Raw genomic sequence first — 11,791 nt, forward strand, 5'->3', positions numbered from 1 at the left:
TATAGGCCAGTATGGACCAGTATGAACCAGTATGGACCAGTATGGACCAGTACAGACCAGTATGGACCAGTATAGACTGGTATGGACCAGTACAGACCAGTATAAACCAGTACAGACACACATGGAGCAGTATAAACCACTATGGACCAGTATGGACCAGTAAAGACCAGTGTGGACCAGTATGGGGCAGTATGGATGGATACAGATCAGTATGGACCAATACAGACCAGTATGGACCAGTATGGATTGGTATGGACTAGTATAAACCAGTATGGACCAGTATGGACCAGTATAAACCAGTACAGACTGGTATAAACCAGTGTGAGCCAGTATGTACCAGTATGGACCAATACAGACCAGTATGGACCAGTATAAACCAGACTGGACCAGTACAAACCAGTACAAATCAGTACAAACCAGTACAGACCAGTTCAGATCTCTGCCCCACCCCCCGCTGGGTCCCAGCTCCTGTTCCTGGGGGTGGCACCTGGGGATGTCCCCAATGATGTCCCCAATGTCCCCAGGTGCTGTCCCCAGCCCTGGTGGCACTGAGCTGTCCCCCATGTCCCCAATGTCCCAGGTGCTGTCCCCAGCCCTGGTGTCACTCTGATGTCCCCAATGTCCCAGGTGCTGTTCACAGCCCTGGTGGCACTCTGATGTCCCCAATGTCCCCAGGTGCTGTTCACAGCCCTGGTGGCACTCTGATGTCCCCAATGTCCCCAGGTGCTGTTCACAGCCCTGGTGGCACTGAGCTGTCCCCAATGATGTCCCCAATGTCCCCAGGTGCTGTTCACAGCCCTGGTGTCACTCAGCTGTCCCCAGTGATGTCCCCAATGTCCCCAGGTGCTGTTCACAGGCCTGGTGGCGCTGAGCTGTCCCTAATGATGTCCCCAATGTCCCCAGGTGCTGTTCACAGGCCTGGTGGCCTCCCCAGCCCTGTTGGTGGCCCTGGGCTCGCTGGGTGGCACCGAGGCCACCTCAGTGCAGGACTGCACCCACCTGGTGACAGATGGCATCCGCAGGACACTGAAATTCCTCTGTGCCATGGGCAGGGGCGTCCCCATTGTCACCCCTGAGTGGCTCATCCAGGTGACATCGGGGGGGGGTGGGGACACTGGGGGGGTTGGGGACATTGGGGACATTGGGGGTTGGGGACACTGAAATTTCTCTGTGCCATGGGCAGGGGCGTCCCCATTGTCACCCTGAGTGGCTCATCCAGGTGACATCGGGGACATGGGGAGGTTGGGGGGGTTGGGGACATTGGGGGGGTTGGGGACATTTGGGGGTTGGGGACATTGGGGACAATCAGGGGGCTTTGGGGACATTGGGGGGTTGGAGACATTGAGGGGACATTGGGGATTTGGGGACATTGGGGACAGTCAGGGGGGTTGGGGACATTGTAGACATTGGGGGGGTTGGGGACACTGGGGGGGACATTGGGGAGTTGGGGACATTGTAGACATTTGGGGGTTTGGGGACACTGGGGACAATCAGGGGATTTGGGGACACTGAGGGGACATTGGAGGGTTGGGGACAATCAGGGGGGTTGGGGACATTGGAGGGGGTTGGGGACCTTGGGGACACTGAGGGGACATTGGGGGGACATTGAGGTTTGGGGACACTGGGGACAATCAGGGGTTTAGGGACATTGGGAGGGTTGGGGACAATGGAGGGAACTCGGTGGCAATGAAGGGTTTGGGTTCAGGGACAAGGGGGTTTGGGGACACTAGGGTGGCACTGGGGACACTGGGAGGGACTTGGGGACAAAGGGTGGCCCCGTGTGACCGCAGTGTCCCCAATGTCCCCAGAGTTCCCACGGTGGCTCTGTGTGACCCTGCTGTCCCCATTGATGTCCCCTGTGATGTCCCCAGAGTTCCCACGGTGGCGTGCCGCTGTCCCCGGCTCCGTTCCTGCCCCGGGATCCCCCCCCTGGAGCGGCGCCTCCGGTTCAGACTCAGCTCGGCGCTGGAGAGAGCCCGGGGACACCCCCTGCTGCAGGTGACAGTGACACAAGTGTCCCCAATGTCACCTGGTGTCACTTAGTGTCATCTACACACAGCCCAGGGCACGGGGCCACCCCCTGCTGCAGGTGACAGTGACAGCAGTGTCCCCAGTGTCACCTCATGGCACCTACACACAGCCCTGGGCACGGGGACACCCCCTGTTACAGGTGACAGTGACACAAGTGTCCCCAATGTCACTTGGTGTCACTTAGTGTGATCTACACACAGCCCAGGGCACGGGGACACCCCCTCCTGCAGGTGACAGTGACAGCAATGTCCCCAATGTCACCTCATGGCACCTACACACAGCCCTGGGCACGGGGACACCCCCTGCTACAGGTGACAATGGCACTGATGTCACTTAATGTCACCTGGTGTCACCTACACCCACCCCCTGATGAAGGTGACAGTGACAACAGTGTCCCCTAGTGTCACTTAATGTCACCTCATGGCACCTACAGCCAGCCCAGGGCCACCCCCTGCTGCAGGTGACAGTGACATTAATTTCCCCAAGTGTCACCTACACCTGTCCCAGGGCATGGGGCCACCCCCTGCTAAAGGTGACAGTGTCCCCAGGTGTCCACAAATGTCACCCAGTGTCACCTGGTGTCCGCCCTGGGCACAGGGACACCCCCTGTTAAAGGTGACAGTGACACAAATGTCCCCAATGTCACTTAATGTCATCTAGTGTCAGCCCAGGGCAAGGGGACACCGCCTGCTACAGGTGACAATGACATTAATGTCACTTAATGTGATCTACACACAGCTCTGGGCACGGGGACATCCCCTGTTACAGGTGACAGTGACACTGATGTCCCCAAATGTCACTTAATGTCACCTAATGTCACCTACAGCCAGCCCAGGGCCACCCCCTGCTGCAGGTGACAGTGACATTAATGTCCCCAAGTGTCACTTAATGGCACCTCATGCCACCTGCACCCACCCCTTTCTGCAGGTGACAATGACACTAATGTCCCCAATGTCACTTAATGGCACTTAATGGCATCTACACACAGCCCAGGGCACGGGGACACCCCCTGCTCAAGGTGACAATGACATTAATGTCCCCACATGTCACTTAATGTCACCTGATGTCACTTAGTGTCATTTACACCTGTCACAGGGCACAGGGACACGCCCTGTTACAGGTGACAGTGACATTAATGTCACTTAATGTCACTTAATGGCATCTAGTGTCAGCCTTGAGTGAGGGGACACCCCCTGGTGAAGGTGACAATGACAGCAGTGTCCCCAAGTGTCACCTAATGTCGTCTAGTGTCAGTCTAGGGCACGGGGGACACTCCCTGCTGAAGGTGACAGTGACAATAATGTCACTTAATGTCACTTAATGACTTCTACAGCCAGCCCTGGGCATGGGGACACCCCCTGTTAGAGGTGACAATGGCACTGATGTCCCCAATGTCACTTAATGTCAGCCCCAGGGCACGGGACACGTCCTGCTCAAGGTGACAATGACATTAATGTCCCCAAGTGTCACCCAGTGTCACCTAATGTCAGCCCAGGGACACCCCCTGCTGCAGGTGACAATGGCACTGATGTCCCCAAATGTCACTTAATATTCCCAAATGTCCCCAATGTCCCCAATCCTCTCAGAGTCCCCAACATCCCCTCTGTCCCCAATGTCCCCTCACTGTCCCCAATCCCCCCACTGTCCCCTGTGTCCCCTCAGTGTCCCCTCAGTGTCCCCTCACTGTCCCTGTGTCCCCAGGGTTACGGTGTCCATGTCACCCCCGGGGTGCAGCCGTGTCCCCAGGACATGAAGGACATTGTCACCTGCTGTGGGGGCACCTTCCTGCCACTGCCACCGCGGGAGCACCGGGTGAGGGACACTGAGGGGACAATGGGGGGACACTTGGGGACATTTGGGATTTTTTGAGGATTTTTTGGGGAATTTTTTGGGAATTTTTTGGGATTTTTTGGGATTTTTTTGGGAATTTTTTGGGATTTTTTTAGAATTTTTTTGGGGATTTTTTGAGAATTTTTGGGGATTTTTTGGGATTTTTGGGGGTTTTTTTGGGGATTTTTTTGGGAATTTTTTGGGGATTTTTGGGATTTTTTTTGGGAATTTTGGGAATTTTTGGGGATTTTTTGGAGGATTTTTTTGGGGGGGTTTTGGGATTTTTTTTGGATATTGGGGGTTTTTGGGATTTTGTTTGGTTTTTTTTGGGAATTTTGGGGGATGTTTTTGGGATTTGTTTGGGATTTTGGGGGATTTTGGGGGGAGGTTGGGATTTTTTGGGGGGATTTTTGGGGATTTTTTTGGGATTTTTTGGGATTTTTTGAGGGTTTTTTGGAGATTTTGGGGATTGTTTTGGAATTTTTTTGAGGGGTTTTTAGGGATTTTTGGGGATTTTTTAAAATTTTTCTTATTTTTTGGGTTTTTTTTGGGATTTTTTGGGGGATTTTTGGGGGATTTTTTTGGGATTTTTTTGGATTTTTGGGTGATTTTTTGAGGTTTTTATGAAGATTTTTTGGGATTTCTTTGGGATTTTTTGGGGTTTTTTTTAGGGATTTTTGGGGGATTTTTTGGGATTTTGTTGGATTTTTTAGGGATTTTTTGGGGTTTCCCGCTGGGATTTTTTTGGGGTTTTTGGGGGGGTTTATGGGGGATTTTTTGAGATTTTGTTGGATTTTTTAGGGATTTTTTGGGGGTTTTTGGGGGGGAGGTTTTTTGGGAATTTTGGGGGGATTTTTTTAGGATATTTTGGGAGGGGTTGGGAATTTTTTGGGATTTCTTTGGTTTTTTTGAGGATTTCCCACTGGGATTTGGGGTTTTGGGGGATTTTTTGGGAATTTTTTTTATTTTTGGGGAGTTTTTGGGATTTTTTTGGGTTTTGGGGCAATTTTTGGGGGGTTTTTTTGAATTTTTTTGGGATTTTTTTGGGTATTTTTTTTGGGATTATTTGGGATTTTTTGGGGTGTTTTTGGTTTTTTGAGGATTTTTTTTTCGTTTTGGGGGATTTTTTGGGGGGATTTTTAGGATTTTTTTGGATTTTTGCGGATCTTTTGGGGAATTTTCTGGGTTTTTTATTTTTTAGGATTTTTTTTTTGTTTTTTGGGGGGGTTGGGGAATTTTTTGGGGTTTTGTGTGATTTTTTGGGGGATTTTTTGGGGATTTTTTGGGGGATTTTTGGGATTTTTGGGGGGAATTTTTTGGATTTTTTTGAGATTTTTGGGGGGTTTTTAAAAATTTTTTTGGGCTTTTTTGGGATTTTTTGGGGGTTTTTTTATTTTGGGGGGATTTTTTTTAAATTTTTTTATTTTTCGGGGGTTTGGGGGGATTTTTGGGGGGATTTTTTTGGGGGGGTTTTGGGGAATTTTTTGTGGATTTTTGGGGGATTTTTTGTGACTTTTAGGGGTTTTTTTGGAATTTTTTTTATTTTTAGGGATTTTTGGGAGGTTTTGGGGATTTTTTCGGATTTTAGGGGGGATTTTTGAGATTTTTGGGGGAGGTTTGGGGAAATATATTTGTGGATTTTTGGGATTTATTTGGGTTTTTTGGGAATTTTTTGAGGATTTTTTGGGGGGCGGTTTGGGAATTTTTCTGTGGATATTTGGGGTTTTTTGGGCTTTTTTGAGGGATTTTTGGGGATTTTTGGGGTTTTTTGGGGAGTTTCCAACTGAGATTTTTTGGGGCTCTCTCAGAGTTTTGGGGTTTTTTTCAGGATTTTATTGGGATTTTGGGGGTATTTTGGTGTATTTTTGGGGTTTTTTGAGATTTTTTGGGGGGTTTCCTGTTCGGATTTTTTGGGGTATTTTGAGGTTTTTTGGGGATTTTTTTTAGGGTTTTTGGGGAATTTTTAGTGGATTTTTGGCGTTTTTTGGGATCTTTTGGGCTTTTTGGGGGGATTTTTTGGGGTTTTTGGGGATTTTTTTCGGATTTTTGGGGGGATTTTTGGGTTTTTTATTTTTGGGGATTTTTTTTGAATTTTTTTTTTATTTTTCGGGGGGTTTAGGGGAGTTTTTTGGGGATTTTTGGGGGAATTTTTGGGATTTTTGGGGGGGGGGTTGGGGAATTTTTTGGTGGATTTTTAGGATTTTTGGGGGATTTTTTTGTGACTTTTGGGGGTTTTTTTGGAATTTTTTGGGATTTTTGGGGGATTTTTGGGGGGTTTTGGGGATTTTTTTTTGATTTTTGGAGGGATTTTTGGGAATTTTTGGGGGATTTTTTGGGTCTTTCATGGGTTTTTTTTTCCATTTCTCACTCGATTTTCTCCAGGTTTTTTTTATTTCTCTCTCTGATTTTTATTTTATTTCATTTTCTCTCCCCCAGCCCGATATTTTGGTGATCTCGTGCCCCCAGGACCGCGCTCTCTGGGCTCCGTTCGAGGCCGCGCGGCTCCCGCTGCTCTCGGCCGAGTTTCTGCTCTCGGGGGCTCTGCGGCAGCGCCTCGAGCTCCGCCCCTTCCTGCTCCAAAAAACCCCAAATTCCCCCCAAAAACACAAAAAAAAAGTCAAATTCCCATCGAAAATCCAAAAATCCCCAACAGAAAAATTCAAATTTCAGCCCCAAATCAAAAAATCCCGCTGGAAATGCCCCGAATCCCGCGCGAAAAAATTCAGTTTCACCCCAAAAATCAAAATATTCTGAGGGAAAAAATTCAGATTCACCCCAAAAATCAAAAAATTCCCAAGAAAAAACCCCAAATTCCACCCAAAAATCAAAAAATTCCAGCAAAAAAATTCAAATTCAGCCCAAAAATCAGAAAATTCTGAACGAAAAAATTCAGATTCAGCCCAAAAATCAAAAATTCCCAACAAAGAAAATCAGATTTCACCCAAAAATCAAAAGATTCCCAAGGAAAAACCCCAAATTCCTCCCAAAAATCCCAAAATTTCACCCAAAAATCCCAAAATTCTGTCCAAAAATCCCAAAATTCTGCCCAAAATCCCAAATTCCTCCCAAAATCCCCCCCAGGACCCCCCAGGACCCGGAGTGGTCAGAGACCCCCCCAAAAAATCTCAAATCCCCCCCAAAAATCCCCAAATCCCCCCAAAAATCCCAAAATTTTACTCAAAAATCCCAAAATTTTACTCAAAAACCCCAAAATTCTGGGAATTCCTCCCCTCCCCCGAGCCCCCCCAGGACCCGGAGCGGGCGGAGACCCCCCAAAAAATCCCAAATTCGGGAACCCCCAAAAAACCCCAAATCCACCCCAAAAATCCCAAAATCCCCCCCAAAAATCCCAAAATTTTTACCCCAAATGCCCTCAAAAAATCCCAAATTCGAGAAATCCCAAAAAAATCCCAAATTTGCCCCAAAAAAAACCCCGAAACGGCCCCGGGCTGACTCAAGGATTCCGACCCCGATTTTGAGCCCCCCAGGTCTCGGAGCCGTCGGGGAGAGCCACAAAATCCTCCCCAAAAAATCCCAAATTCGGGAAATTCCCAAAAATCTCAAAATCCCCCTCAAAAAACCCCAAATCTCCCTAAAAAAACCCAAAATTTTACTCCAAATCCCCCCCAAATTCCCAATTTAGTGGTCGCGGATCCCCCCTTGGAGCCCCCCAGGACACGGAGCGGGCGGAGACCCCCCAAAAATCCCAAATCCCCCCCAAAAATCCCAAAATGACCCCAAAAAATCCCAAAACGACCCCAAAAAATCCCAAATTTCCACCAAAATCCCCTCCCCGCCCCCGATTCTGGGGCCCCCCCGAGCCCCCCCGCACCCGGAGCCGTCGGGACCCTCCCAAATCTGGGGGGACCTCAATAAAGTGAATTTTGGATTTTGGATTTGGGGTTTTATTTGGGAAAAAATCCTGAATTTGGAGGGGGGTTGGGAGGTTTTAGGGACAATTTTGGGAATCCGTGTGGGCACTTCCGCCTTTAGCCCCGCCCCTCCATCATCAGCCAATCAGTGCTGTCTGAGCAGAGGAAATCAGCCATAGCAGCGCGAGGGGCGGGACTTCTGTTAGCGGGTCACCATGGCAACACGTAAAGGTGCTTCCGGGTTCTTATTCCCGCCTTCTGCCGCTCTCAGCCAATCAGCGCTCGCGGAGCGCGGAGGAACAGCCAATGGTGGGGCGGGAGGGGCGGGAGCGGCGTTGCCATGGGGGCGGGCCCGGGCGGTTGCCATGGTAACGGAGGCGGCCGGGCCTGAGGCAGGAAAAGCGGGAAAAGGTAAAAATGGACGGAAGGAAAGAAACGGGGATTGGTGTGGGATGAGAGGGACTGGGATGGACTGGGAGCGAACTGGGGTGGACTGGGAGCGAACTGGGATGGAACTGGGAGAGACTGGGAGGGACTGGGAACGACTTCCAGGACCCCATTTCCCCCTCAGCACCCCATTTCCCCTTCCAGGACCCCGTTTCCCTCCTCAGGTCCCAGTTTCCCCTTGCAGGATCCCATTACCCCTTCCAGGACCCCCATTATCCCTTCCAGGACCTCATTTCCCCCCTCATGACCCCATTTTCCCGTCAGCACCCCATTACCCCTTCCAGGACCCCATTTCCCCCTCATGACTCCATTTCCCCTTCCAGGACCCGATCCTTTAGCCCCACCCCCGAGCTCTGATTGGTCCATTCTCTTCCTGTGGCCCCGCCCACCTCTCCCCTACACGGCCTCCCATTGGTCAGCGGGGAAGGCGGGAACCGGAAACCGCCGCTTCTGATTGGCTGAGCAGAGAGCGCGGGAAAGCGGCGGCGGGGGCGCCTTCCCGGCGTGCACCGCGCGGGGGAACTGGGAGGGACTGGGGGGAGTTGGAAGGTACTGGGATGAACTGGGAGACTGTGATGAACTGGGAGAGACTGGGAGGGAACTGGGAGAGACTGGGATGGACTGGGATGAACTGGGAGAGACTGGGATGGACTGGGATGAACTGGGAGAGACTGGGAGGGAACTGGGAGGGAATGGGATGGACTGGGAGAGACTGGGATGGACTGGGAGCGAACTGGGATGGACTGGGAGAGACTGGGATGGACTGGGAGAGACTGGGAGGGAACTGGGAGGGACTGGGATGGAGTGGGGGAGACTGGGAGGGAACTGGGATGTACTGGGAGAGACTGGGATGAACTGGGATGGACTAGGAGAGAACTGGGATGAACTGGGAGAGACTGGGAGGGAACTGGGAGACACTGGGAGAGAACTGGGATGAACTGGGAGGTTACTGGGACTGGGGACAGCCTATACTGGTCCATACTGGTCCTTACTGGGAACTGTCCCTCCCACAGGTCGCCGATGGCCGAGCCCCGCCCAGGCCCTCCCAGTGCCTCCCAGTGCTCCCAGTTCCCCCTTCCCAGTCACTCCCAGTGCTCCCAGTTCCCCCCTCCCAGTATGGGGGGGCTCATCCCCCCCTCCCACTTCGTGCTGCGCTCCAGGTGAGGCTCCCAGTAACTCCCAGTAACCTCCCAGTGCCCTCCCAGTAACTCCCAGTATCCCCCATTCCCAGTGCTCCCAGTATCCCCCTCCCAGTCCTCCCAGTATCCCCATTCCCAGTGCTCCCAGTATCCCCCACTCCCAGTGCTCCCAGTATCCCCTTCCAAGTGCTCCCAGTGCTCCCAGTATCCCCATTCCCAGTACTCCCAGTATCCCCATTCCCAGTACTCCCAGTATCCCCATTCCCAGTGCTCCCAGTATCCCCATTCCCAGTACTCCCAGTATCCCCATTCCCAGTACTCCCAGCGCTCCCAGTATCCCCATTCCCAGTACTCCCAGTGCTCCCAGTACTCCCAGTATCCCCCATTCCCAGTGCTCCCAGTATCCCCCATTCCCAGTGCTCCCAGTATCCCCCATTCCCAGTGCTCCCAGTATCCCCCATTCCCAGTGCTCCCAGTATCCCCATTCCCAGTGCTCCCAGTATCCCCCTCCCAGTGCTCCCCCATTCCCCACTCCCAGTGCTCCCACTATCCCCATTCCCAGTGCTCCCAGTATCCCCCATTCCCAGTGCTCCCACTATCCCCATTCCCAATGCTCCCAGTATCCCCATTCCCAGTGCTCCCACTATCCCCATTCCCAGTGCTCCCAGTATCCCCATTCCCAGTACTCCCAGTACTCCCAGTATCCCCGTTCCCCACACAGGTCTCTGGGGGCGGAGCTTGATTCAGGAAAGGGGCGTGGCCATGATGTGGAGGCAGAGCTTGAAGCAGAAAAGGGGCGGAGCCAGCGAATGGAGGCAGAGCTTGAGACAGAAAAGGGGCGGAGCAAAGAACTGGAGGCGGAGCTTAAGGCCCTGAGGGGGCGGGGCCAGCAATTGGAGGCGGAGCTTGGAGCAGAAAAGGGGCGGAGCCAACACCTGGAGGCAGAGCTTGCAACAGAAAAGGGGCGGAGCCAACACCTGGAGGCGGAGCTTGCGACAGAAAAGGGACGGAGTCGTGCAATGAAGGCGGAGCTTGAGACCCTGAAGGGGCGGGGCCAAACGATGGAGGCGGAGCTTGAGGCAGAAAAGGGGCGGAGCCAAATCCTGGAGATGGAGCTGGAGGCGCTGAGGGGGCGGAGCCTCGGAATGGAGGGGGCGGAGCCAAGCCCGGAGCAGGTGAGGCCTCCCAGTGCTCCCAGTAACAGCTCCCAGTGCTCCCAGTAACAACTCCCAGTGCTCCCAGTAACAACTCCCAGTGCTCCCAGTAACAGCTCCCAGTGCTCCCAGTAACTCCCAGTAACAACTCCCAGTGCTCCCAGTAACAACTCCCAGTGCTCCCAGTAACTCCCAGTAACAACTCCCAGTGCTCCCAGTAACAGCTCCCAGTGCTCCCAGTAACAACTCCCAGTGCTCCCAGTAACTCCCAGTAACAACTCCCAGTGCTCCCAGTAACAACTCCCAGTGCTCCTAGTAACAGCTCCCAGTAACCGCTCCCAGTGCTCCCAGTAACAACTCCCAGTGCTCCCAGTAACTCCCAGTAACAATTCCCAGTGCTCCCAGTAACAGCTCCCAGTGCTCCCAGTAACAACTCCCAGTGCTCCCAGTAACAGCTCCCAGTGCTCCCAGTAACAACTCCCAGTGCTCCCAGTAACAGCTCCCAGTGCTCCCAGTAACAACTCCCAGTGCTCCCAGTAACAGCTCCCAGTGCTCCCAGTAACAGCTCCCAGTAACAGCTCCCAGTAACTCCCAGTGCTCCCAGTAACACCTGGGGATACCTGGGGGATGTTGGGGACACACCTGAACACACCTGGGGGACATTGGGGACACACCTGGGGGTTCCCCAGGTGAGTTTGGGGTCCCCCAGGTGTGTTTAGGGTCTCTCAGGTGTATTTGGGGTCTCACCTGTGCCGTCCCCAGGTGTATTTGGTGTCCCCAGGTGTGTTTAGGGTCTCTCAGGTGTATTTGGGGTCTCACCTGTGCCGTCCCCAGGCGCTGCTGGCCCGCTGGCGACACAAGGTTTTCCAGCTGCTGCTGCAGGTGAGGCTGCACCGGGGCCAGGAGCTGCGGCTGCGCGGGCAGGTGAGAGCACGGCTGGGACAGGTGAGGGGACACACCTGGGACAGGTGAGGGGACACTGGGACACACCTGGGACAGGTGAGGGACACACCTGGACAGGTGAGGGGACACTGGGACACACCTGGGACAGGTGAGAGGACACTGGGACACACCTGGGACAGGTGAGAGCCTGGGACACACCTGGGACAGGTGAGAGCCTGGGACACAGCTGGGACGGGTGAGGGGACACTGGGACACAGCTGGACAGGTGAGAGCACACCTGGGACAGGTGAGGGGACACACCTGGGACAGGTGAGGGGACACTGGGACAGGTGAGGGGACACTGGGACACACCTGGGACAGGTGAGACACACCTGGGACACACCTGGGACAGGTGAGGGGACACTGGGACAGGTGA

At 52.8% G+C, this 11,791-nt stretch overlaps 1 protein-coding gene and 1 long non-coding RNA gene across 3 annotated transcripts; both read left to right on the forward strand.

The window, feature by feature from the left end:
- The first annotated feature begins 141 nt into the window (after positions 1-141).
- Positions 142-6,646, forward strand: LOC117009766 (mediator of DNA damage checkpoint protein 1-like). Its single transcript, XM_033084096.1, is given in 6 exon segments — positions 142-249; positions 904-1,089; positions 1,872-1,931; positions 1,933-1,998; positions 3,733-3,843; positions 6,298-6,646. Coding segments are annotated over 6 exon segments (849 nt in total). The 3' UTR covers positions 6,616-6,646.
- Positions 6,647-8,078: 1,432 nt separating this feature from the next.
- On the forward strand, positions 8,079-10,139 carry LOC117009861. 2 transcript variants are annotated; one of them, XR_004420554.1, is made up of 4 exons: positions 8,079-8,144; positions 8,504-8,729; positions 9,194-9,340; positions 10,041-10,139. It is a non-coding gene; the product is annotated as an uncharacterized LOC117009861 (long non-coding RNA). The 2 variants fall into 2 exon arrangements; XR_004420553.1 differs by lacking the exon at positions 8,504-8,729 and having other exon boundaries at positions 8,086-8,144.
- Positions 10,140-11,791: the final 1,652 nt, after the last annotated feature.

Source organism: Catharus ustulatus, chromosome 36 (genome assembly GCF_009819885.2).
Source record: "Catharus ustulatus isolate bCatUst1 chromosome 36, bCatUst1.pri.v2, whole genome shotgun sequence".
Lineage (NCBI taxonomy): Eukaryota > Metazoa > Chordata > Aves > Passeriformes > Turdidae > Catharus > Catharus ustulatus.